Raw genomic sequence first — 25277 nt, 5'->3', positions numbered from 1 at the left:
CTGTCGTTGTCTATCCCTAATCCCTGTCTGTTCTGTTTGCTGGTCCTCCTTCAGCTGTAGCTCTTTGCTTGTTTCTGATTAACTGGGCCTGGTGGCACATGCTTATAATCTCAATATTGGCATGCTGGGGCGAGGGAATTGGCATACTTCACAGCTTAGTCTAGGTCACATGCTGAGTTCCAGGTCATTCTGGGCTGTTATAGAATGAGCTCCAATCTCAAAAACGACTGAGCCTTCTCTCCAGCCCCGTATCGCATCCTTTTTTTTATTTTCCTTTGAGACAGCCTTTCTCTGTGTAGCCTTGGCTGTCCTGGGACTCACTTTGTAGACCAGGCTGTCCTTGAACTCACAGTGATCCACCTGCCTCTGCCTCCTGAGTGCTGGGATTAAAGGCATGCGCCACCACGCCTGGCCCCCTATCTCATTCTTAAGGTAGTATTGAGGAAATGTTTTGGAAAGGGATGGGTCACTTACAGTGGTTTTACTTACCACATGTACTGTCAGAAGATATGTTTGGATATTGGCCCCTAAGAGACCTAAGCTTAGAAAGTTAAAGCCATTCTGCCTAGATACACGTGGTGCCACTTGCTTGCCCTCCCAGCATTGATGAGGTAACAGGCAGGAAGCATGAATGCTATAAGTTCAAGGCCAGTCTGGGCTACATACTACATTTCAGGCCATCTAGGGCTGCATAATAAGATAACTGTCTCAAAAACCACTAATGGTATTTGCCTATTCAGAGATGTGTCTTAATTGGTGGATATGTTAGAGGGTGGTCTGATGGGTTTTGATGCTAATTACTGCTTGCAGTCTCTGTGCCCCACTGTGTACCTTTCCTAAGAGCCTAACCTGTTTGACCAATAAAAGGCCATCACACCTGGGTAGGGCAAATGGGATAGGCGTGGCTAAGGTTCCTGGGCTTGGGGGAGAGACTCTTGGAGGAAGAAGGCTGCACCATGGGTTAGGGGGAGGCGTGGATGGAGACTTGGCCCAGATGAAGAGCTAAATTATCAAGTATTTGGGATTATGGATGAGAGGTAGCCTGATAGAAATTATTAGAAGCAGATGGTACCGGATTAGGGCAGGTATAACAGGTGTCTGTGTCTTGATTGATTGCTAGCAGGTTAGAAAATACTGCCGTAATAATAATTATAGGCCTAATCATAAACATTATTAGGCCATACTGGTAAATTAACCACACATGGATCCTTCAACAAATGAGTGCTTGAATTCACTTGAATGCACACAATGCTTCACAACATGAAGCAATGAGAAGAAATGTCTTCACTAACCACCTGTGCTGTAGTTGACCGGTGTATTCTTACTTAGATACCAGAAGTCACTTTGTCATGGTTACTGCTCTGTGTCTGAGTGTCACCTGCCCGCTGTCATCTTCACAGATGCTTTTACGGACTCTGCAGTGAGCGCTAAAGTCAACGGTGAGCACAAGGAGAAGGCCCTGGAGCCCTGGGATGCTGGGGAGCTCACAGCCAGCGAGGAGCTGGAGGCTCTGGAGAATGACGTGGTGAGTGCCCTTTGTGATGGCGCAGGGCGCTGCACACACCAGCTCACAGTGTAAGCATGCTTCTGTCATAGGGAGTACGTTTAGAGCAGCACTCTCTTTGGGCAGTAAGTAAAGAACAAGAAAAGAAAAGAATTTCTCTTTGATGTGAGGGCTTATCACTCATAAATTACTCCTTTGTGATAAAATAGTGATGAGCAATTTACTCCTGGAAAATGGAAGTTAAGAGATGACAGTCTGTTTTGTTTTGAATACCTGCAAAAAAGCAACCTAAGACAGGTACCATTTAACTGTGTGTTGACTTTCCTAGAGATGAGGTCAAATTGGCCTTTTTGTCTAAGGAAGAGAGTTATCCTTAAGATAAAATTTAGGGGCACTGGAGAGATGACTCAGAGGTTAAGGGCACTATCTGCTCGTTCGAGGTCCTGAGTTCAATTCCCAGCAACCACATGGTGGCTCACAACCATCTATAATGAAATCTGGTGCTCTCTTCTGATAAGCAGGTACACATGCAGGCAGAGCTCTGTATACATAATAAATAAATCTTTAAAAATAAACAAATAAAATTTTAAGTTGGATGTGGCAACTGTGTTGTCAGCACTCCTAGAAGGGTTAGGAGTTCAGCCTCCACTAAAGAGAAGGTTTGAGGCTAGCCTGATTTAAAAAAAAGAAAGAAAGAAAAAGAAAAACCAAAGCAGCCAGGTGTGCTATTGCCTGGCATTAATACCAGGAAGCAGAGAAAGGTCTAAATAGGAAATTTGAGGCTAGCTGTGGCTGTAGGAATTAGATCTTGGCCACAGATATCCACAAAATATAAATAATTAAGTTACATTAAAATTAACACCTTGCCTGCCTTTTTTTGAACTTTAATTATTACCATTCTCCACGGAAACTTGTTTCTGAAATGCCTATTTATCATTTTTATTTTGTTGTTGTTTTCTCCTGGGCTACCATCAAATCTGAGTATACTTTGTGACAGAGCATAGAGCTTATTATTATATTGTATTTGATTAGAATTTTTATTTTATGTGTATGGACTTACTGTATGTATGTTTGTGTACCTATACTGGCTACCTTTAGAGACCAGAAGAGTGTGACAGATTGCCTAGAACTGGAGTTACAGATGGTTACAAATTTCTGTGTGGGTGCTAGGAAGTGAACCTGGGTCCTTTGGAAGAGCATCCAGTGCTTATAACAGTTGAACCATCTCTTCAGCCCCCTAAAGCATAGCGATTTAATGATGAGCTGTGCCATAAATAAGGTTAAGTGAGCAAAGAGCCTTCTGTTGTAAACAGAGAACCGGAGTTCACTGTTTAAGGCACAGTCATGTGATAAGTAGTGCCATCTCTGAGTGCTCAGCTAGTCAAAGGAATAGGGCTAACCTGGAAGGCTGTTAGTGCCACCTCCAGACTTTAAAGAGTCACCTAAGTACTATAATGGTTTTCAAGGGTGTGTGTCACTTTACCTTTGGCATGGGAAACAGGTACAGTTTTTACTTTATTAGTTAGGGGGATAAGTTCATTGAGGGTTTCGGGGAGGGTTGGCTGTGTTTATCAAAATTTAAAATCTAAGTATAGTTTGTTCTATTAGTCTTACTACTAAGAATTTACTTTAACTGGTTGTGGTCCATACTGTTAGTCCCAACACTTAAGGGGCTTGATATACATAGCAAGATCTAGGTTTCCCTGGGCTGCAATGAGAACCTGTCTTTTTGTTTCTCTCTCCTTTTATTTTTTTAAGTTTTGTTTATGAGTACTCTATCTGCATGTATACCTGTGTGCCAAAAGAGGGTATCAGATCCCAGTTGCGAGCCACCATATGGTTGCTGGGCATCAAACTCTGAACCTCTAGAAGAACAGAACACTGAGCCATCTCTCCAGCCCTTGTTTTTTGTTTTAAAAGACATACTTTTTCTGTGTAGCCTTGGCTGTCCTGGAGCTCACTCTGTAGACCAGGCTGGCCTCTAACCTCAGGCTGGCCTCTGCCTCCTGAGTGTTGAGATTAAAGGCATGTGCCTGGCTTGAGACTCTATCTTTAAAAAAGGAAGAGGAAGAGGAAGAGGAGGAGGAGGAAAAGAAGAAGAAGAAGAAGAAGAAGAAGAAGAAGAAGAAGAAGAAGAAGAAGAAGAAGAAGAAGAAGAAGAAGAAGAAGAAGAAAAGGAGATACATAAATTGACTACTGGGCCATCCAACCTGTCAGGCTTTAAAAGAGTTGGACTCTTCAATGTGGAGGAACTGAGGCAGAATGCAGCCTATGTTCTGAGAGTGTCAATTTCCTTCTTCACTGATGGAAGACAACAGTAGTGAGGCAGGAAGTTAGGGCAGTGGGACCCATAGCTGTTCCTGAGATCCTCCTGCAACCCTTCATGGCAAAACTGCTGTAAAACTTAGCTGGTGTGACATCATCCCATTGCCTTCCTCTGTCCTTAATGCTACCCTTCCTCACCTGCCTAGGGGAGGGGAAGGCCAAGGTATGACTTTGTTCTGGCATGGGTATCCAGTAGAAAAAGTTTGACTTTGCCTTCCATTACCCCAAGCTGGAGGAATGTTTTTGGCTGTCACGACGCACCTCTTACCCTTCTCTAATCCAGTGTAGCGAGGGAAGTTTCTGGGGAAAGATGTTAGTATAAGTGAAGGCCCTGCGGCCCTGGGGTTGTGGTGGGGCTGGATTGTCTAAGTTGTCCTCACATCCTGTCAGATAACTGATATAATCACCTACTTGTTTAAGGAGACGATATGTGTAAAGAAAGTTTATTTTACAGTGTTGGGGTTTTTTTGTTTTGTTTTTGTTTTTTTGAAATATGACCTTTTAAAACTGTACCCAAGGTGGCCTTGAACTCAAAATACCCTTCTGTCTCAGTGTCCTAAGTACTATTATGCCAGGTAAAGTTTGGTCTTTTTGGTGGGAAGAAGTAAGAGTTACAGCCAACTAGTACAGTTTGTTATATTTTTCTATAAAAATTGATTGCAGGTGAATTAAAAAGTTGCATATTGAAAACTTACCTTCATTTTTCTTCTAGTCTAATGGATGGGATCCCAATGACATGTTTCGATACAATGAAGAGAATTACGGCGTAGTTTCCACATACGATAGCAGTTTGTCCTCATACACGTAAGTTCACAACGTTCCTTTTTATTTTAGTACATTTGTCTGTGATTTTTATCAGCTTAGTTTATGTTGTTGCTTAAATTTTGTTTTTAATTTTAAATATAAAAATATGACATTTTTATTAACTATTTAGGCTAATAGACTCACATTAAAATGGAATACAGCTGGGGACCTGCACACCTATACACACCTGTACACACCTATACACACCTATAATCCCAACACTCGGGGAGACGGAGGCAGGCAGAGCTCTGTGAGTTCGAGGCCAGCCTGTTCCTCAAAGCGAGTCCAGGACAGATTAGCTACACAGAGAAGCCCTGTCTTGAAAAATCAAAAACAAAAAACCCTTCAAACAGGGAACAAATGTAGTTTTCTTCCCTGTACCTTGTTTTCTGGCCAAAATACATTTTGTATTTGTTTTTAAATTGTAAAAAAGTTAAATTTACAGGGGTAATGATTATTGTGAACCAGTTCTTAAAATAGTAAATGTTAGCCGGGCGTGGTGGCACATGCATTTAATCCTAGCACTGGGGAGGCAGAGGCAGGTGGATCCCTGTGAGTTTGAGGACAGCCTGGTCTACAAAGTTAAGTCCAGGATAGCCAAGGATACACACAGAAACCCTGTGTCAAAAAAACCCAAAAACCAAAAAAGTAAATGTTCTTCTATGTAACAAAACAGTGCATACTTTGGTTTGTGATATCAGGGCCCCCTTACTTTGGTAGTGTCCTTTTTGACCCCATGCTGTAAACGTTCTTATTGTTGAGTATTGAAACGATCACTTATGCATTTTTTTCCTTTGTGTTTAGAGTTCCCTTGGAAAGGGACAACTCAGAAGAATTCCTAAAACGGGAGGCAAGGGCAAACCAGTTAGCAGAGGAAATTGAATCCAGTGCTCAGTACAAAGCTCGTTTGGCCCTTGAGAATGATGACAGGAGTGAGGAAGAAAAATATACAGCAGTCCAGAGAAATTGCAGCGATCGCGAGGGGCACGGCACAAACACTAGGTATTTAAAGGGAACCATAATGTAGTGTTTTGGACCTGTGATAGGTCTTTATGAAAAGATACAGTCTAACTGTTTGCTCTTTCATGGAACGTAGATAGAAAGTGCTGATAAATTTGGCTTAAGACTCTGTTGGAGAGCTGGTAAGTGGTGGTGCACACCAGGAGGCAGGAGGATCTCTGTGAGTGCCAGGCTAGCGTGGTCTACAGAGTGAGTTCTAGAGCAGCCAGGGTTATTACACAGAGAATCTATGTCTTGAAAAACCAAAAAAACAAACAGACAAACAAAAAAAAAAGGGGGGGAGGGGGAGGGGACCTGTTAGAGAAAAGCTCATGGCCATCTTAATAGTATCTTTTGGGATTCAGCTCTCTGGAGTCAAGTGCTGGACTCATGTAAGTAAAGACTCAGCTCAAACCCTGAAGAGCTCCTTGAAGCAGGGTCAGAGTGGGGCCCAGTGACCTATAGCAGTGCACTGTGGTTTGCAGGTGCAGCTCTATTGAGAGCACCAGGTATATGTGGAGTGGGGAAGAACTAGAGTTGTTCAAGAGAGCCTCAGCAGAAGGCAAGGTGACATTTGTGACACGGTAATGGGGCCTATCTGCCACTGGGAGTGTGGGAACTTTTTTTTACTTTTGCAGAAACATGGTCCTGTAAGAGAATCTGGCCTCTTCACCTGAGGTAAAGGCTAAGAACCCAGGGTCAGTATTTTGGATGTCATGGTGGCAGGTGGCAGGAGCACTGTGTCTCATGCTTGAAGAGTAGCCTGTAGATAACAGTGTGGCACAAACATGCTCTTAGTCAGAGACCCTGTCAGTGTGACACAGTATTGCAGTTGAGAGAAAGTGGCAAGCTTCTAGACAGACTCACAGTGGGAAGGCTGGAAAAACTAGGGAGACATGAGCCTTACTTGGAAATTCAACTTTTGCTGATGTTTGTCCTGAGAATGCATGAACTAAAGACAGTGTGAAGTGAATTTGAAGGCAGAAAGAATGGCTCAGTGGTTGAGTGCATTTTTGGGGCTTGTGGGTCTGTCATTTATTCGTAAACATGGTGTGGAACACCTACTGCCTTGTGGGTAAAGCACAAGTGCATCCTAGCTTCAAGGTTTAACAGCTGAGTCTTAGGACTTTCCTCATCACCACAGAGTGTTGGGGACATGAGTGAGTACAACTTGTTAAACTGCTGGTAGGGAGACCTGCAGGGTGTGAGGCCATGTGGTGGGGACTGAGGCTGATGTGACAAATCCTCTTCTATCTAGTGTACCTCTCTGTGTTTTGTTAGCCTAGTACCTTTTAGCATAAATAATTTAGAGGATCTCTCATTTCCAGGGAAAATAAATATATTCCTCCTGGACAAAGAAACAGAGAAGTCATATCCTGGGGAAGTGGGAGACAGAGCTCACCACGGATGGGCCAGCCTGGACCAGGCTCCATGCCATCAAGAGCTGCTTCTCACACTTCAGATTTCAACCCGAACTCTGGTTCAGACCAAAGAGTAGTCAATGGAGGCAAGTATTTTAACCATATTTGTTAATGTTTTTTATGAGATACAGAGCTATCTAAATATTTAAACGTTTACATAAGTGGTAGGAATGAAATAGCTTTTATTTTATATAACTTAGTTTTGTTTTGTGGCTACCAGATAGTATAACATCACATATGTCCTTGGCTCATTTTGGGTGACAATATGGTCCTGAGCTGTTGCATTCCTTTCATATACTTATTTGGCCTAAAAACACTCCACAACAAATAAACTGGAAACTCTTGAGTAGGTTCTCAGTTTTAAAGACACTGGGTAATAAAATTGTAGGCATAGTTCATGTGGCAGACACCTGATTTAGTGCAGACAACTTTTCATTAACTAGGATAGATCTTATTCTTTATGGGGTAATTTGTAATGTCAGACATGACCAAGAATCATGTGAAGAAAGTCCTGAGAGATATGTGCTGGAAAGCACAGCACAGACAGCCTTGATTTCTGAGGGGGACATGTTAAGAATGCAGCACCTTGATCTTTAGGGGGGAGGCACTTTTTGTAGTGTCTCCAGTCAGGTGAGTATAGACTATAGGTGTGTATAGAAATCTGGCAGGCAGGAAAAACAGAAGTAAGTTTTTTGGGAATATAGTGATTGACAGGGAAAAGAGTGGCCGTCCAGCCAATTTCAGCTGTTGAAGGTTAGAAGAGCTCATTCAGATAAGAGCAGAGAAAGGCCAGTCTGTGATCCACAGGAAGTTTGAACCAGGCTGGGTCATGTGAGACTTCATGCAAAAGAAAGGGAGGGAGGGAAGGAGGCAAGGATGTGTGAAAGCGGCACACAAAGTTTCCAGTTTCATTTGTTTTCACTGAGTCTTTTCTCCAGAATTCCTCTCCAAGAAAGCTCTCTTGAGTATTTTCTCTACTTAGTACTGATGGTGAAATGTATTTGCTCACTGAGTAAAGATTTTCAGTTGTTTATGAACAGAACTTTCAAGTTAAAAACTTGAAGGGTGCTGAGAAATGTATGAGACTTCCATGTATGGAGCCCCTGGCCTGTTGGAGAGGAGCCCTAGACTGTTGACAAAGCACCAGAGCCAAGGCCATGGTGCTGGGCCTGTTGTCAGAGTTCTTCCCGTTGGTGTAGCAGACATAAATAAGCAGGCCTTTCTAGTCTGTTGGAAGGACAATTATTTTACAAAAGCCCAGGGTGCTGTTACTCCAGCATTCTAGAAAACACTAGAAGTTTTTATTTTTACCTCAATGGGACTAGGTAGATGAGGTTTGAAACTGACATTAGGTTCACGTATAGACTTGAGGAAAATCTCAGGTGAGAGTAAGAAAGGAGCTTTTTACAATGCATTAAGTAGCTGCTGTTATTTTACTTGTTGAGAGCCAAGCCCAGTGAAGGTGATGGCCTTCCTCAGCAGGGCACTATTTGTGTGTGTGACCTTCTCCTCCCAAGTGATGGCTGACAGCAGCTGAAGAAGTAGGCCTTACTAGGCAGAGTCTTAACTGTCTTCTTCAGTAGTATGTGTAGATCCTAATTAACCCTTTGGGAACGTGGATTCATTTAAACAGAATTTTAAGGAGGTTAAAATGTGAATTTGTGTCAGTTAAGTTATGCTAAAACTTAGCACAAATCAAATGACTGTCCTCAAAGGGTTAAAATGTACAAGAAATCATTTTTGTCATTTTACTTTTTTTTTTCTGTTTACTTTTTCCCTCATTTTTTTCTTTAGTTTTTATACTTTCCTTCATATCATTTGTTCTGTCAGGTGTTCCCTGGCCATCGCCTTGCCCATCTCCTTCCTCTCGCCCACCTTCTCGCTACCAGTCAGGTCCCAACTCTCTTCCACCTCGGGCAGCCACCCCTACACGGCCGCCCTCCAGGCCCCCCTCGCGGCCATCCAGACCCCCGTCTCACCCCTCTGCTCATGGTTCTCCAGCTCCTGTCTCTACTATGCCTAAACGCATGTCTTCAGAAGGTACAATACCACGATTTGTTCATGTTTTTGTTTGTCTTTGTTTAACTCCTTTGTGAGTTTATGATGACAAAATAGTTTCCTCTTCATTATTTAATAGCCTATAATTCCTGTGGTTTAACTTTGGTTATTAAAGCGATTTCTAGTAACCTTTTCTTCACTAGCGTGAAGCTGGATAAGTGCTTGTACGTAAAGCTCTCCACTGTCCTGGGTGTACGGGCGGGGCCGGGCCTGTCTGGGAGTGGTGCTCCTGTGCAGCCCAGGAAGGTCACGACCCTGGCACAGGAACAGTGAGGAACCGGGCACTTTCTGGCCCTGGGGGGAGTGGGGTGGGGGTGAGGTTGCCACATTCCAGCTCCCTGGCCATGGTGCCAGTCAACCTTCCTGTTGGCCAAAGGCAGGAGTACTATTCTGGGGTCCTTTGTGATCTATGACATCCCTTGTCGTGGCCTTATATGTCTGCCCTCAGGTAACGGTAGTTTTTACAGTGCCTGAGGAATTAGAAATTTAATTGAATAATTAATTATTTTAAATCATTTTGCAATATCACTATAGTGAAAGGCTACTTTAATCTGGGAGGAGATCTTTACCTAAAATTTATCAACTAAAAAAAAAAAACAGGAATAGATTTTGGGCTTTTCTGTTTTTTGTGCTCTTATCAAATTGTTTGTATTTGATGCTGAATTCACCATTGTTGCATATCATATACTTTGACTGGTGGCACATGCCTGTAATCCCAGTGCAGGGACCCTGTCGCAGCCACCCCGACACCCTGCCCGACGTAGGTAGCATTCTGATTTAATGCAGTTAATAAGTTAAAAATTTCTTTGTTTTAAATGACAGTGTCCTTTGTTCAGAATATTTGTGTTAATATTCTAATCACATTGTCTTGGTAAAGTCATGATGAATATTAGCTGATCAAGACTGATAAAGTTTACAAAAGAGAAGCTGTTTGGGGATAAACTATATCGGCTACTGTTAAATTTTCACCGAGGCAGAAGGAACTTCCTGGCTGAGGACTGTAATGTTGCAAAGGCAGATTTCACTAACTTTTAATGCATGCCTCTCATAGTGGCCCCCAGCAGCAACATGGTGCTGTATTGTAGACCGTTGGGGTAAAGGTGCTTATTCTACAAGAATGCTTTAGATGAACACTGAACACAAGTGAACTGTGAGAATTGCATTGTAGTCAGATGGGAGGGCTGATCCTGGACGACCCACTAAGAATGTTCTAGGTTGTCCAGAGGTGCTGCTACCTCCAGGTGAAAGCTCTAACAGTAAGCTGTCAAGGTAGCTCTGTGGGTAAATGTACTTGCCATGCAAGCCTGATTACCTCAGTTAGGTCTCTGGAACCCATGTAAAGGTGGAAGGAGAGAATCGTCTCCACAGAGCTGACTCCTCACCTGCACACACATGTCATAACACATACAAACCCACCCCCATACCATATACATGTAATAATAATACATTTTTTTTTTTAAAGAAAAAAAGGAGAGTCCTAACATTAGTTAGCATTTTCTCAGAGATCATGTCTGGCTTTGTTCCCATTTAGAACACAGAGAACAGAGTGTGTGTTAGGAGCTTCACACAGCTAGTTTTGGGCTTGTGTTTTTATTCAGTGGCTTAGTCTACTACACAGTTGTAAACTTAACAGCCCCTGATGGCTGGCAGAATCAGTGATGGAAAGTGCCCACAGTTCACACAGTGCAAATTTCTGCAAAGTAGTCTTGTGCTGGTCTTAATGTGGCAGCTGCTTATATGTGAGGACTGTCGGAAGCCATGGTTTGAACAATTGATGATTGTGGCAAAAGAGGGAGAGGAGAACTGGGTTTTCCTGCAGCCTAAAGGGTGTAGCTCAGAGGTATAATGCAGACCTAACAATTATGGGGCCCCAGGTTAGATTCCTAGTACTGCCCCCCCCCCCCAAAAAAAAACAAACCAAAAAACAAAAACCTGTTTTGTTTGTTTTTTTGTCTCATTTTGGAAGTAATAAAAAAAAAATCTGATAGAAAAGTAAAAGGTAAACTGATAATATCCCATCATGCAGCTGTAATTCCTCTTAAAACTTTATTATAGCTTAAATTTGTATGCAAATGTAGTTATACAATATTATGCCATGTTTGATTTCTCGCCATCAATTTTATCTCTCCCTTGCTTTAAAAATAAAAGGAAATAAGGAAAGATGGGTCAGCCGATAGAGAGCTTTCTGCTTTTCCAGGGGACTTGAGTTCAGTTCCCAGCACTCTTGTCAGGTGGCTCAGCACCTGAACTCGGTGTACATACCCTCACACAGACAGAGACATATAGATAATATAATTAAAAGCAAAATAAATCTTAAAGGGAGGAAATAAAATGTACTTAATTAATTGACATCCCACAAAATAATTCTTTGTTTGGTCTTTTTTTAACAATGAAGATTTGTTAAGAGTAATGTCTGTGTTTAGCAAAAACAGCAGTAAGGTGGACACTGCAGGACTTACATGACATCCGTCGTGTCTTCCTCAGGCCCTCCAAGGATGTCTCCAAAGGCACAGCGGCACCCTCGGAATCACAGGGTCTCTGCTGGGAGAGGCTCCATGTCTAGTGGCTTAGAATTTGTATCCCACAACCCCCCAAGTGAAGCAGCTGCTCCTCCAGTGGCAAGGACCAGCCCTGCAGGGGGAACGTGGTCTTCAGTGGTCAGTGGGGGTAGGTATGACCCTGTGACAGTGTTGATTTTGTCATTATGGTATGTGTACTGTAGAGGGCCAAGCTGAAGGGCTGAGAGAAATACAGAAATAAGAATTAAATATGATGCCATAAACAGGAGTTGCCAGTTATAAAATATCAGAGATTCATGACATTAATTGAAGGACCATCCCATCATTCTGGCAGTTCTGTCCCTGTACTTATTTTCTAAATCCATTTGGGCTGCTTCTTTTTTTTTTTTTTTCTCCCATTTGGGCTTCTTAATGCAGCATGTTCCCATGGCATCTGCCTGTGGAAGAATAAATAAATACTTGCTCTTCAAGGAATAGTCTACCCAAGGAGAAGTTCAGCTTTTACTGTGCATGCTCGAGAAGTGCTGACTGTTTGGAGCAGATTTAGAATAGGCCACACTGTTTCTGCTGCTGTGTTGGTCTGTCAAGTCTGTAGTGCTTCCTCCAGGACTGCAGAGCTGTACCTTGTGCCTGATCTGCTCTTTTGGCTTTACTTTTCTTAATCAGTCAATAGACCTGTAGCAGAAAGAGGTTTTTTGGGTGTTTTTGTTTTTGTTTTGTTTTGTTTTTAAGAAAGAGGTCTTTAAACGTAAACAAAAACTTAAAACTGTTAAATGTGTGTTTTTATTTGCTGTACCCTTATACGCTCATCCTCATACGGTATGCAGTTGTAGTGATTGCCCTGTAAATTCCTTTGTGCTATTTTCCCTGACCTTCTTAGCTGAAAATTAAAAGGAAAATAGAAGCTGGGCGTGGTGGCACAGGCCTTTAATCCCAGCACTTGGGAGGCAGAGGCAGGCGGATCGCTGTGAGTTCGAGGCCAGCCTGGTCTACAAAGTGAGTCCAGGGTGGCCAAGGCTACACAGAGAAACCCTATCTCAAAAAACCAAAAAAAAAAAAAAAAAAAAAAAAAAAAAAGGAAAATAGAAGATGAGAAAAGAATCTTGAGGTGTTCTAATGGATGGTCTGAATTGAGTTTGAGAATAGCAACCTAATTAGAAATTAGAGAGTAGAAACAGTTGCTAGGGATACAATGAGAATCATGCTACAGGGTTGTTCTTTACACTTAACTGGGAAAAGTTAAGAGTAGTGAACAGTTTCCTCCTATGAAGCTTGTGACTTCAAAAAGAAAAGTCACTAAAGTGATGCAAATTGAGCCATTTTTGTTAAGCCCGTGAGTCTGAACTCTGCAAATAGATTTCTAATTGACTGTGAAACATTAAGGGTCACATCAAAGCCATTCATTCTGTGTTAGATACCCCTTTAGGTTAATGCCTATTTCCTTTGGCACTGAACTGGCTGTGGATCTTAATGTTGCGAGAAAAAGCACATAGGCTAAGCAACAAGCTACCAACATAGTTTTACTTAGTGTGTTGATGGAAGGAGAAAGGCATAGTAGGGTTGTCTCACCTTAAATAAATAACCTAGGGCCTGGAGAGATGGCTCAGAGGTTAAGAGCACTGACTGCTCTTCCAGAGGTCCTGAGTTCAATTCCCAGCAACCACATGGTGGCTTACAACCATCTATAATGTGATCTAATGCCCTCTTCTGGTATATATATATATATATAAACACTGTATATGTAATAATAAATAAATCTTTAAAATAAATAAATAAATAACCTAGATGGTACTGTGGACATCTTTTTTCTTTAAAGTGTGATTTAGCTTGCCATTAAACTCGGGTGCTGATCTGTACTCAAAATACTTCAAAGTTAACACATTTAAGTGGTGCTTAGATATTGGTAATTTCTGCTGTAAGATATTTCTGAGAATTTAATGAATATCTTTTTGCTTCCAGTTCCAAGGTTATCTCCAAAAACTCACAGACCCAGGTCTCCCAGGCAGAACAGTATTGGAAACACTCCCAGTGGGCCTGTGCTTGCTTCTCCCCAAGCTGGCATCATCCCTGCTGAAGTCGTTTCCATGCCTGTTCCAGCTGCATCTCCTACTCCTGCCAGCCCTGCATCCAACAGAGCTCTGACACCATCTATTGAGGGTACATAATGAAGGCCTTTCCTACTTGTAATCTGCATGACCAAGAGCTGTGTCTGAACACACAGTGATGTTTTTATGGATGCAAGAGACTGTCTATGATGCCACTGTTGCATCTACATTACCTCATGTTTGCATTAGAGTTTCTGAGCTACTCTCGTGTGCCATGCCTGTTGTATGAGCATGCTTATTGAGTTTTGGTATGAGGACTAGTTGAAAGGAACCTCTGTTTAATGAAACTCTTTTCCACTAAACCAGAAAGTTAGAAGTGTTTGTGTTTCTCATGTTACTTTCCTAACTAATGTCTGATGCTAGTTTTTCGTTTTTTAAACTTGTTTTCTAGCTAAAGATTCCAGGCTTCAAGATCAGAGGCAGAACTCTCCTGCGGGGAATAAAGAAAATATTAAAGCAAGTGAAACATCACCTGGCTTTTCAAAAGCTGAAAGCAAAGGTTAGCGTTTGTTAAAATTTTTAGATAAAATTACAGAAACAGAAAACTGTTTTATCTAATTTCATGTTCTATACTGAGTCCTCCCTTTCTAAAATTTGTTTATGTGAAATGCACATGTTAATAAATGTCTAACCAGAATGTTAGTCTTCAGGTGATAGAGCTGTTCTTGTTTCTTAATATTTATCTCCTTCACCATCACCCCACCCCCACCCCACCCCCAATCCCACTGCTGGGATTAGAGGTGCCAAAGGTATGTACCACCACAGCTGGCTGGCCTCTGTTCTCATTTGTAATACTCCATACTAACAATTATCAGTTTAAGGTCAGAAGTAAATTGAAATCTTAACAGGTTTTGGTTTTACAGGTATATCACCAGTTGTTTCTGAACATAGAAAACAGATTGATGATTTAAAGAAGTTTAAGAATGATTTTAGGGTAAGTTCTCCATTGAATGATTGTTAGAATTTAAAAAAAAAAAATCAAACTGATCGATCGATTTTTTTTTTTTTTTTCCTCTCTGTCTCTGTCTGTCTGTCTCTCTCTCTCTTTGCCTCCCTCGTTAAGCCATATACGCAGAAAGCTAAATTTTTTTTAGTTATTTTTTATGCATATGAATGTTTGCATGATATATGTGGGCCATGGGCCTACCTGGGGTTCTTTGGGACCAGAAGAGGACACCAGACTTCTTGGAACTGGAGTTGCAGATAGTCGTGAGCCACCATGTAGGTTCTGGAAACTGAACCTAGGCCCTCTGGAAGAGTGGCCAGTGATCTTAAACTGCTAATTTTGCTCTCCAGCCCACAGAGTTTAAATATGTGTGTGTATATATGTGTGTGTTGTCTTGTCTGTCTGTGAGTATGCACATAGATGTCCAGGTGCCCTCTGAGGCCAGAAGAGGTTCTGGGGTTGGGGTTAAGGTGAAGGAAAGCTGCCTGGTGTGGGTGTTAGAAACTGAATCTGGGTCCTCTGGAAGACCAATAACACTTTTAACCACTGAGCCATCTCTCCAGCCCCTTGACAATTATTTTTTTTGCTTGCTTGCTTGTGTTGTTTTCAAGATTGGGTTTCTCTGTATAGCCTTGGTCGTCCTGGGATTACTCTGTAGACCAAGCTGGCCTCACACTCATAGAGATCTTCCTGCCTTTGCCTCCCCAAGTGCTGGGATTACAGCCATGTGCTATTACTCTTTTTTTTTTTTTTTTTAAGATTTATTTATTATGTATACAGTATGATCAGATCACGTTATAGATGGTTGTGAGCCACCATGTGGTTCTGGGAATTGAACTTAGGACCTTTGGAAGTGCAGGCAGTGCTCTTAACCACTGAGCCATCTCTCCAGCCCCCTGCACTATTATTCTTAAAGATATCTTTGTCTGGTCTAAGTGCAATAACTTAAAATCACAAATTTTTTGTTTTGTTTTGGTTTGTTTGTTTTTTTAACAAGACTGCAGGAACAAATAAAAGAGTATTATCTTACCTTGGAAACAGACTTATTAGAGCTCACTGCTTTAGTGTCTGAGCAGCTGGCTCAGTAGGTCTGTAGTTGAGAATAAGGCCATGTGTGTACCCTGGAAGGAATACTGCATCCTGGTGGCCTGGGCTAATTCAGAGTCCACATTGTGAGCAAATTCATTTACTTGTTCATTCATGTTTTTCGTGCTGAGGATTAAACCCATGGCTGAAGTGGTTTCTTTCTGTAATGTCACTCTTTATCCTAAGACAAGCTTTTCTGGTGTATCCAGAGCACTCCTGTTATTTTTTATTCTTCTGCACAAAACTACAGAAAACTGTATCTTAACTATCAAATCACATTTATTTGTTTATTTAAGACAGAGTTTCTCTGTGTAGTCCTGTACTCATTTTGTAAACCAGGCTGGCCTTTAACTCACAGAGATCCTCCTGTCTCTGCCTCCTGAGTGCTGGGATTAAAGGCGGGCGCCACCATGCCCAGTCACTAATTGATCTTTTAAAAACTGGGTTCTTATCAATGAATTGCACTAGACCTGTTCTTGTGCCCTCAGTGCGTCTCAGTGTGTAGCCCATGCTGACCTCAGCTGTAAGGTCACTCTTGCTAGTGTCACTCTCATGTGCTGTAGACCTGAGTCTGGTGGTGTTCACCTGATACTTTTGTGACGTTGGGTTTGGAACCCAGAATGGCACAGAGCTCCATTCTTGGTCCTTTATCCCTCAGAAGATCTGGGTTTGTGAAGTTCTTTTCTCCCCTTTTGTGCGTTGCCTTTTTCACTTTCTGTTCCTTGAAACATAGCTTTATTTAATGACGTTTTTTCCTGATACCAGTTGCCAGTTAGCATGTGATTGTGGTATCTGGTCTTGCAAATCATGGCCTAAGTCCCTAGTTCTGGAGATGACAACACTGGCTGCTCTCTTAGTACTTACCTGGGGAGCTCTGGTCTGCACAGTTCACCATATTGAGGTTCACCCTCGGTCTTTTGCTTGTATCTGTCAGTTATCTCCACATCATCTGTTAAAGTGGGACTCTTAACCCCCACTCTTGCTCAAAGTTGCTTGGCAATACACTCCATTTCTTCCAGTGTCTTTGTGTTCTGCTTGTGTTATATTGATTGCAGCTGATACCTTTTGAAAGGCTATTCTTGCCAGGCATAATGACACACAGCTTCAATTCCAGCCCACAGGGAGCAGAGACAGGTGGTTCTCTAAGTTCAAGGGATAGCCAGGGCTCTACAGAAAAAGCCTGTCTTGAAAGGAGCCCCTCACCCCAAAAAGAAAATGGTTATTTATTTCTTTATTTACTTACTTATTAGATGACTCCACCCACTGCAGTATTAGTTCACAACTCTCTTTGAACCTCCCTTAATGACAAATCCTTTCTGATGTTTAAATCTCTTTTTTCGTCCTGAGCCTTGATTTGAACTTAGTTTGTGGTTCCTTTTCTGAGATCTTCAAGTGCAGTTTTGTTACTTGAGACCTTATCATTAATTTTTAAAAATTTAACTGAACTTATTTAATTTAAAGTTTTTCCTTAAACATTTTTAATGGTTATTTGTTGAATTCTACGTAGCAATGGCATTAAGAGATGGTCTCTAAGAGTTGATTATACTTTTTTTTTGAATTCCTGACCGATAAGTGAATGCTAGGAAGCAAAGCAGGAGTTTTAGTTTAGTGTTTGATTTTCTAATTGTTCTAAATGTAAAATCAGTGAGCAATACACATTCAGTGCCGACTGTTTCAGACACTTTCCCAAGTGCTTCTGTCCCATCCCCTCCTCTGATGCAGGGTTCACATCAGGAAACTGAGGCAGTGACTAACAAGATCTGGGGTACTAGACAGATCTCCCTGTCACATGTAGTTTTGGTCTTGAGCTCTCTGTAGTATAGCTGAGTGCTGGTCATTTTATATGGAGGGTTTCTAGGGTTTAATCTGCTAAGACTTGGTAGCATGGGTTATGCAGATAAAGATTTTGTGTGTTGTGTGTGCTGTGTATTGCCTAGCATACCAAGAAAAGCAAAGAATGGTAGAAGAACCCGCTTTGGTTGCAGATGATAGTGTTTTAACTGTGGGTCCTGTTCTTAATGTGTCTGCAGTCCATTCTTGGCACTAGATACAACTTTACATTGCCAAATTGATGGTAAACTGGCTATTGACATTCTTTTTTCTTTGAGTTACAAAAACGCTTGGGTTTGGGTGGGTTTAACTCTGTGTGTTTATATTTACTGTATACTAGTAGAGCACAGATACCTCTTCCCCAACAGAATTTAAATTGTGTTTTGTTTTCTCCATGGGTTTGTCATTTATAAGATGTACGTAAAAGCACCTACATTACCAGGCGATGATGGCACACACCTTTAATCCCAACCCTCGAGAGGCAGAGGCAGGCAGATCTCTGAGTTTGAGTTCAGCCTGGTCTACAAAGTGAGTTCCAGGACAGCCAGGGCTACACAAAGAAACCCTGTCTTGAAAAACCAAGATAAGCCGGGCGGTGGTGGTGCACGCCTTTAATCCCAGCACTTGGGAGGCAGAGGCAGGCGGATTGCTGTGAGTTCGAGGCCAGCCTGGTCTACAAAGCGAGTCTAGGACAGCCAAGGCTACACAGGGAAACCCTGTCTCGAAAAACAAAAAAAAAAAAAAGAAAAAGAAAAACCAAGATAAAAAATTTTAAAAGCGCCTGCATTAAATTAAGCCATTGTGTGGATTAAACAAATAACAGTTTGGATCAGTGTTCGTTCCCTCTATAGGTAATTTTGCCATTATAAAAAGAACGGAAATGGAAAAGGCTTTCTAAAAGTTTACCGCTAGCATGTTTTTCTATGATTGTGAGGTGTGTGTGTGTGTGTGTGTGTGTGTGTGTGTGTGTGTGTAGAAATTAGAGGCCAACTTTTAGTTGGTTCTTTCCTTCTACCTTAAAGGGGTTTTGGGCCATCAGCTTGCATTTTCAGGCTTGAGGAGCAAGCACTTTACCTATTGAGCCATTTTGCTGCCCTGAAAATTTTCTTTGTGGCCCCTTTTTATGTACGTATGTATGCAGATAGCGTCTCACAATGTAACCCTGCTATCTTGGAACTTGCTGGTCTCAAATTTACAGAGATGAGATCTGCCTGCTTCTGCATCCTGAGTTCTCGGACTAAAGATGTGCCACCATGCCTATTCTGAAGCTTTGTTTATTTAAAAATGGAATTGTGTACATGTATGTCTGTTTACCATGTGTGCCTGTTGTCAGTGGAGGCCACATTGAAGGCACTGAATCCATTATAATTGGAGTTACAGGTTATTATTATGATCTACCATCAAGTGCATGTGTCTGCTGAGCCTTCTCTCCAGCCCTATCTTTTTATTTGGCATATGGTCATTGTGTGTTGTTTTATAAGCACATTTTTATAAATAAGTATGATATGCTATACTCTGAGCATATTCCTTCTCTTGTTCCCTCCTCTTCCACTTTCTCATGCTGTTGGGATTTTTAAATTAATTTTTGTTTAGATTAGATGTTAGTCTCCTGAGGAACCGTCCCTTCACAGATGCTGTTTTTAGGAGGAGTGGGTGCTCTGTGGTTGCTTTCTGCCTTCACATGTTTAGTGGATCAGAACTGATGCATCTTGGTCAGTGTCAGTCACACAATTGCTAGTGTTGGAGGCCTATAGCAAATATTCACCATTTTTTTCTTTCTCCTGAGACAGAATCTCTATAGCCCAGGATGGCCTTGAACTCCTAGCCGTCCTGTCTCTGGCTTCTAAGTTCTGAAATTGCAGGCATAAGCCACCATACCACGCCAATAAGTAACTCTTTTGTGTTTGGGTTTGGGGGAGGCAGGGCCAAGGGTTTGAAACAGAAGGGTCTTTCTGCATAGACCTGCTGTCCTGCAACTCACTATGTAGACCAAGGTGGCCTAGAACTCACAGACCTGCCTCTGCTTTCTGAGTGTTGGAATTAAAGGCTTATGTCTTGAGTCTTGGGCACTGGTTGCTAACGTTGTATATCATTCTGTTATTGGTGCCTTAAAAAGACATATTCTGAGACAGACATAGTGACCTTTAATTCCTTCCAGCACTCAGGAGGCAGAGAAAGGCAGATCTCAGTGAGTTCAGGCTAACCTGGTCTATAGAGAGAGTTCTAGAACAGCTAGGGTTACACACAAAGACCCTGTCTCAACAAACAAACAAAAAGGCCCTATTCTGAGAATACAAACAAAAGGCCTTATTTAAAGCATTTCATTGCCTTCAGATACTACTTTATTTATTTATGGGAAATTATTTCTTATATTTAGTTACAGCCAAGTTCTACATCCGAATCTATGGATCAACTACTGAGCAAAAATAGAGAGGGAGAAAAATCACGAGATTTGATCAAAGACAAAATTGAAGCAAGTGCTAAGGATGCTTTCATTGACAACAGCAGCAGCAACTGCACCAGTGGCAGCAGCAAGACCAGCAGCCCTAGCATCTCTCCTTCTGTGCTTAGTAACACCGAGCACAAGAGGGGGCCTGAGGTCACGTCCCAAGGGGTGCAGACGTCTAGTCCAGCCTGCAAACAAGAGAAGGATGACCGAGAAGAGAAAAAAGACGCAGCTGAGTGAGTAACCTGGGCTGTAGCATACCCTCTATCTAAGTAAAACTTCTTAAGGGATTTCTTCTTCCCACTTGGAATTGTCTTCACAAAGTATATGTGGAGCTGGTTTTATAAATCTTAGCCAAATCCAGGCATTGAATTCTTAACACCCTTCCCGTTCTGCTTTGCACCCAGCTAAGGGGGTAAGAAAAGCTAGCTCTGTATAGGACAAAGAAGTTCAAATTTCAAAAGCCCTGTCTTGGGACTCTAGTTCTGCCTGACCTGCTGCCTGTGAGAACTCTTTGCTGCCCCAGCTGAGGAAGAGAGGACAACTTCTGGTACCATAGTTGTAAGACAGTTTCTATCAGAAACAAATGTTTAGTTAAAATGTACTTCTTTATCAATCTTAGTCCTGTACATCTGGCATAATAAAGCAGTTAAATAGACTAGTGGGCTAGGCTCAGACCTATTGACCACTGCTTTTTGTATTCTGGATTTAAAAAAAAAAAACCTAATTGTATTTGAACTCTTAGAATGGCAAGTTGTGATGGCTTATTCTTGATTTTCAGGAAAAAAAAAATACTAGAGCAATCGTTTTTCCCAAGGCATGTGATTTTAAAAATCTTTGACAAATTTAAAATCAAAGCATAGGCTTTGTTATCACAGCACTTGTGCAGCTGAGGCGGTGAATTCCAAGTTGGGAGTCCAACCTGTGTTGCATTGCAAAGCCCTTCTGTCTTTTTAAAAATAACAATTAGAAATACTGTAAATTCATATATTAAGCATTGGGGTTTTCTTAAAATAGATTTTTTATTATGTGTGAGTGTTTTGTCTGCATGTACATCTGTACACCACATACTTGCTGTGCCTCCAGAGGCCAGAAGAGGGTTTCAGACACCCTGGATTTCTATGGGGCTACTGCCTTGTCAGTTGAAGTACTCTTTGATCGCCTATGAGCAATAGAAAGTGTGCGTTTGAGTGGAGGAGACTGAGACACTGAGAATTACTTCAGTCTGACCTATGTTAGCAGTCCTTTGAAACCTGACAAGTGTGGCAGAGCCAAGACAAGCATGGATTCTATGCATGTTTCACTGGCCTGCCTGTTTGTTCTTTTCTCATTTAGGCAAGTTAGGAAGTCAACATTGAATCCCAATGCAAAGGAGTTCAACCCTCGTTCTTTTTCTCAGGTGAGTTTGTGGCCATTTATCTAATTTCTGAAGAGATTTAATTGTGACCATCCTGGTTTTTCCTGTGCTCTATCTAGCTAACCAAGCTGTATGGCCAGGCGTGGTGGTGCATGCCTTTAATCCTATTCTTGGGAGGCAGAGGCAGGTGGATCGCTGTGAATTCAAGGCCAGCCTGGGCTACAATGTGAGTTCAGGACAGCCAGGGCTACACATGTTTCGAAAAACAAAAATCCAAGCTGTAGGACACTGAGACGGCTTGATTTTCCCTGTGGCTGTGAAGAACAGCTCAGAATGTAAGGTTGCTGATTAGTGATGCTGCCACTAACTACAGAAAAGAGAGTGTATTTACTGCCATTTGGGAACATCTTTAAAGGAAGCTATGTTAGCTAGAGCATGCCTGTAACCCCAGCAAACAGGAGGGCTGGGCCAAGGATCATGGGTGTGGTTAGCGTGGGCCATATAGTGAGACCCTGCCCAAAAATATAAAAATGAAAAGATAATAAAGATGGATAGACCTTTCCTGGTTCCTTGTAAAATTACCGTTTTTATACTTTTTTTTATTGGTAAATACTTTAGTTTTATATCAAAGCCTTTTTTGTTTGTATGTATGGTTTTTAAATAGATGCAGATGCAGTTCTGGGGAATATACCAAATCTGTGCTTACGTCAGCCTTCTTCCACTGAGCAATACCTGCAGGCTGTGTTTTCCCTTTTTACCCCCAGGAAACTGAATCTGTTTATTATATGCTAGAGCTGGGGTTTTTTGTTTTGTTTTGCCTTTCGAATAAAAGGTGCTAGTTAAAAACAAATCAGCAGAAAGATTGGGGAAATTGCTCTGAAGGTTGCATTCGTTGTTACTTCTCACTTTGACATAGCCAAATGTTATTTCTGTTTTTGTAGCCAAAGCCTTCTACTACCCCAACGTCGCCTCGGCCTCAAGCACAAGCCAGCCCATCCATGGTGGGCCATCAGCAGCCGGCTCCAGTGTATACCCAGCCTGTTTGTTTTGCACCAAATATGATGTATCCGGTTCCAGTGAGCCCGGGTGTGCAAGTAAGTCCACGGATTGGAATTTGCTGGGTCACCATAATTAGTATTTAGCACAACTGTCCTAGATTTGCACTAAATGGTACACCTGATGGCACATAGGGCTACAGAGGGGTGGTGGGTATGGGTTGGGTGTGTCATTAACATGTGTGTCTGAGTTTTATGATTAGTTTTCAGAAAAATGCCTTATATTTACTGTAGGCCAGAATTATTCCTTTTTGTTGTGGGTATTTTAATTTTGAATAGCTCTTAGGAAATCAGGAAAACACAGACCAGATCACATTAAAGACAGTGATAGATAGAAACATTGTTACCATATGAATCTCATGATGTGTTTTCCATCCCCTCAAGCCTTTATACCCAATACCTATGACGCCCATGCCGGTGAACCAAGCCAAGACATATAGAGCAGGTAAAGGTGAGAATAACCCTGCCTGTGTTTGCTTGTAGTCTGCATGCTGCATGAATTAAGCACCAATGTGCAATGGATAGTTAGTTGGCTTCAGCCTGAACTCATAGGGTATGTTTTACCTTCTGATAGCCAATGTGAGCGTTCAGGTGACTCTTGATGAGCAGGTAGCACATAGTAGTCATGTAAAAAAATATTCTTTATATAACTGTGCGAGTGCATATGGAGAGTGAGAGAACCCTGTAGGAGTTCTACCATGTGGGTTTGGAGGATCAAACTCAGGTCATCAGGCTTAGCCACAAATGCCTTTACTTGCTGAGCCAAACCAGAAAAAATGTCCCCTTGTCCCTGACCCACCTATGAAACAGAGTCTCTCCTTTTCTCTATGTAGCCTTGGCTAGCCTGGGACTGCTATATAGACCAGTCTGCCATGGAATACATAAATCTACCTGCCTCCCAAGTACTGGGATTAAAGATATGCACCACCATACCAGGCGTTCTTTGTTAAGATGTATTTTGAGTCTGGAGAATTGGATTATCAGTTATGAGTACTTGTTTGGTACCCAGCACTTACATATCGCCTCACAGACTGTCTGTAACTAACTCCCAGACTCAGGGCATCTAATGCAAAACACTCATACACATAAAAATATTTATATATTTTATTTTTGTTCTATGCATATGAATGTTTTGTACTTACACTGTATGGGTGCAAGGAAGCCATTAGAGGGCAATGGACCCACCCCGTCCTCGTGTCACCCCCTCCCCCAACTGATGTCACAGATAGTGGTGAGCTGCCATGTGCATGCCTTTAACTGATGAGCCATGTCTCTAGCCCATGTTTCGTATTTTCTTCTAAAATAAATAAATTTAGGACATTTTAACCTGACATCTAAATTGAAATTTTAAAATAAATTATTGTTTGTGGTTTATTTGGTTTTATTTTCAGACCGTCTCACTATATAACCCTTACTGGTCTAGAACTGGCTATGAGAAGAGGCTAATCTCAAACTCATAATGATCTACCTACCTCTGCCTCCCTAATGCGTGGAATTAAAGTCATATGTAAAAATAGATAGTGTGGATTTTTCTATGCCTGTTCTTGCTCACAAACAATGACCTATTACATTTATTTATAAGCGTTAAAGCATTATAGCTGGGCAAATAGTTATGTATTCTAGCCCAAATATGCTGGTCTGGAATATTTCCCAGCTATATGCCCTGTTATCTGCTCCTGCTCCACCTCTGTCCTCATGGCGACTTTCTCCTTTTCTTACTCTGCTTTACCTGGAACCCCCTACCTCAACTGTCCTGCCCTGCTATTGACTATTCAGTTCTTCATTAGCCAATCACAGATGATGGAGAACCATTTTTACCCAACATTGAGACAGGAGATTCTTCATAGAAATGATAATGCCCATGTCAGGACTGCAACTGGCTCTCTGGGCACAAAAATCAACATCTGAATACACAGTGCACAAGACCGTCCCCCAACAGGCGTACACCACCACTCAGGTTGCTCTCTATCTTTGAGACAAGATTCGCCTGTAACCAGGCTGGCCTCAGTGAACTTGCTATGTAGCCAAAGGGGATCCTTGACCTGGCTAATCCTTGCTGTGTCTTTCTGCAGGAAACCCTAACCCTTTACTGAGAACTGTTTGTCAAAGCCAGTCCTAGTCATTAGGGAGGTTCTCTTGTAGTAAGCCACTGCCTGTTGCTCTCTGTGAACAAAACTAGGAAATACCACAAAAGCTAGATCTCAGAATTAATACTGAAGACAGGTGGCACAATGCACACCTTGAATTCTAGCACTCAAGAGGCAGAGACCACAGAACTCTTGAGTTTGAGGTCAGCCTGGTCCATAGAGCAAGTTTCAGGACAGCCAGGACTACATAGAGAAATTAAAAAGAACTAATATTGATGTCTCCAGTTTTTTTGTATTTTTATATGCATGGGTGTTTGGCCTACATGTATGTCTCTGTACTGTGGATATGTAGTACTTGTAAAGGCCAGAAGAAAGCATCACATTTCCCTGGGACTAGAGATAGAGACAGTTGTAAACTGCCATGTGGGAATTGAGGACTTAACCTTGGTCCTCTGAAAGGGCAACCAGTAATTCTGTTAACCACTGAACCATTTCTCCAGACACCATTGTAAAATTTTTACTATGACCCCACCACCACATGTACACAAGCATGCATGGCATGCGTGCATGTGTCCATACACGTGTGAAGATCAAAGAGCAGCATTCAGCATTCACCTGGTTTGAGGCAAGGTGTCTTTGTTTTTCTGCAGCGTAGGCCACGCTAGGTAAGATTCCAGATGCTCTTGTTTCATGTAAAATCTTAGTAGATTTTGGGTGTTAACTAAGTCTTGCACA

General features: G+C 41.8%; 1 protein-coding gene across 1 annotated transcript in view; it reads left to right on the top strand.

Moving 5' to 3' along the window:
- Atxn2 (ataxin 2) overlaps positions 1-25277 on the top strand; it is a 97682-nt gene that overhangs the window by 52088 nt on the left and 20317 nt on the right. The window contains exons 6-18 of the mRNA XM_051161567.1: positions 1401-1525; positions 4542-4633; positions 5438-5635; positions 6961-7139; positions 8884-9093; positions 11596-11778; positions 13590-13787; positions 14127-14234; positions 14599-14669; positions 19975-20279; positions 21379-21442; positions 22342-22494; positions 22840-22906. Coding sequence (XP_051017524.1) covers positions 1401-1525; positions 4542-4633; positions 5438-5635; positions 6961-7139; positions 8884-9093; positions 11596-11778; positions 13590-13787; positions 14127-14234; positions 14599-14669; positions 19975-20279; positions 21379-21442; positions 22342-22494; positions 22840-22906 — 1953 coding nt within the window. The remainder of the gene's footprint in view (positions 1-1400; positions 1526-4541; positions 4634-5437; positions 5636-6960; positions 7140-8883; positions 9094-11595; positions 11779-13589; positions 13788-14126; positions 14235-14598; positions 14670-19974; positions 20280-21378; positions 21443-22341; positions 22495-22839; positions 22907-25277) is intronic.

Source organism: Acomys russatus, chromosome 19 (genome assembly GCF_903995435.1).
Source record: "Acomys russatus chromosome 19, mAcoRus1.1, whole genome shotgun sequence".
Lineage (NCBI taxonomy): Eukaryota > Metazoa > Chordata > Mammalia > Rodentia > Muridae > Acomys > Acomys russatus.
Note: the sequence above shows the minus strand (reverse complement) of the source record. Positions and strands in the feature narration are given on the sequence as shown.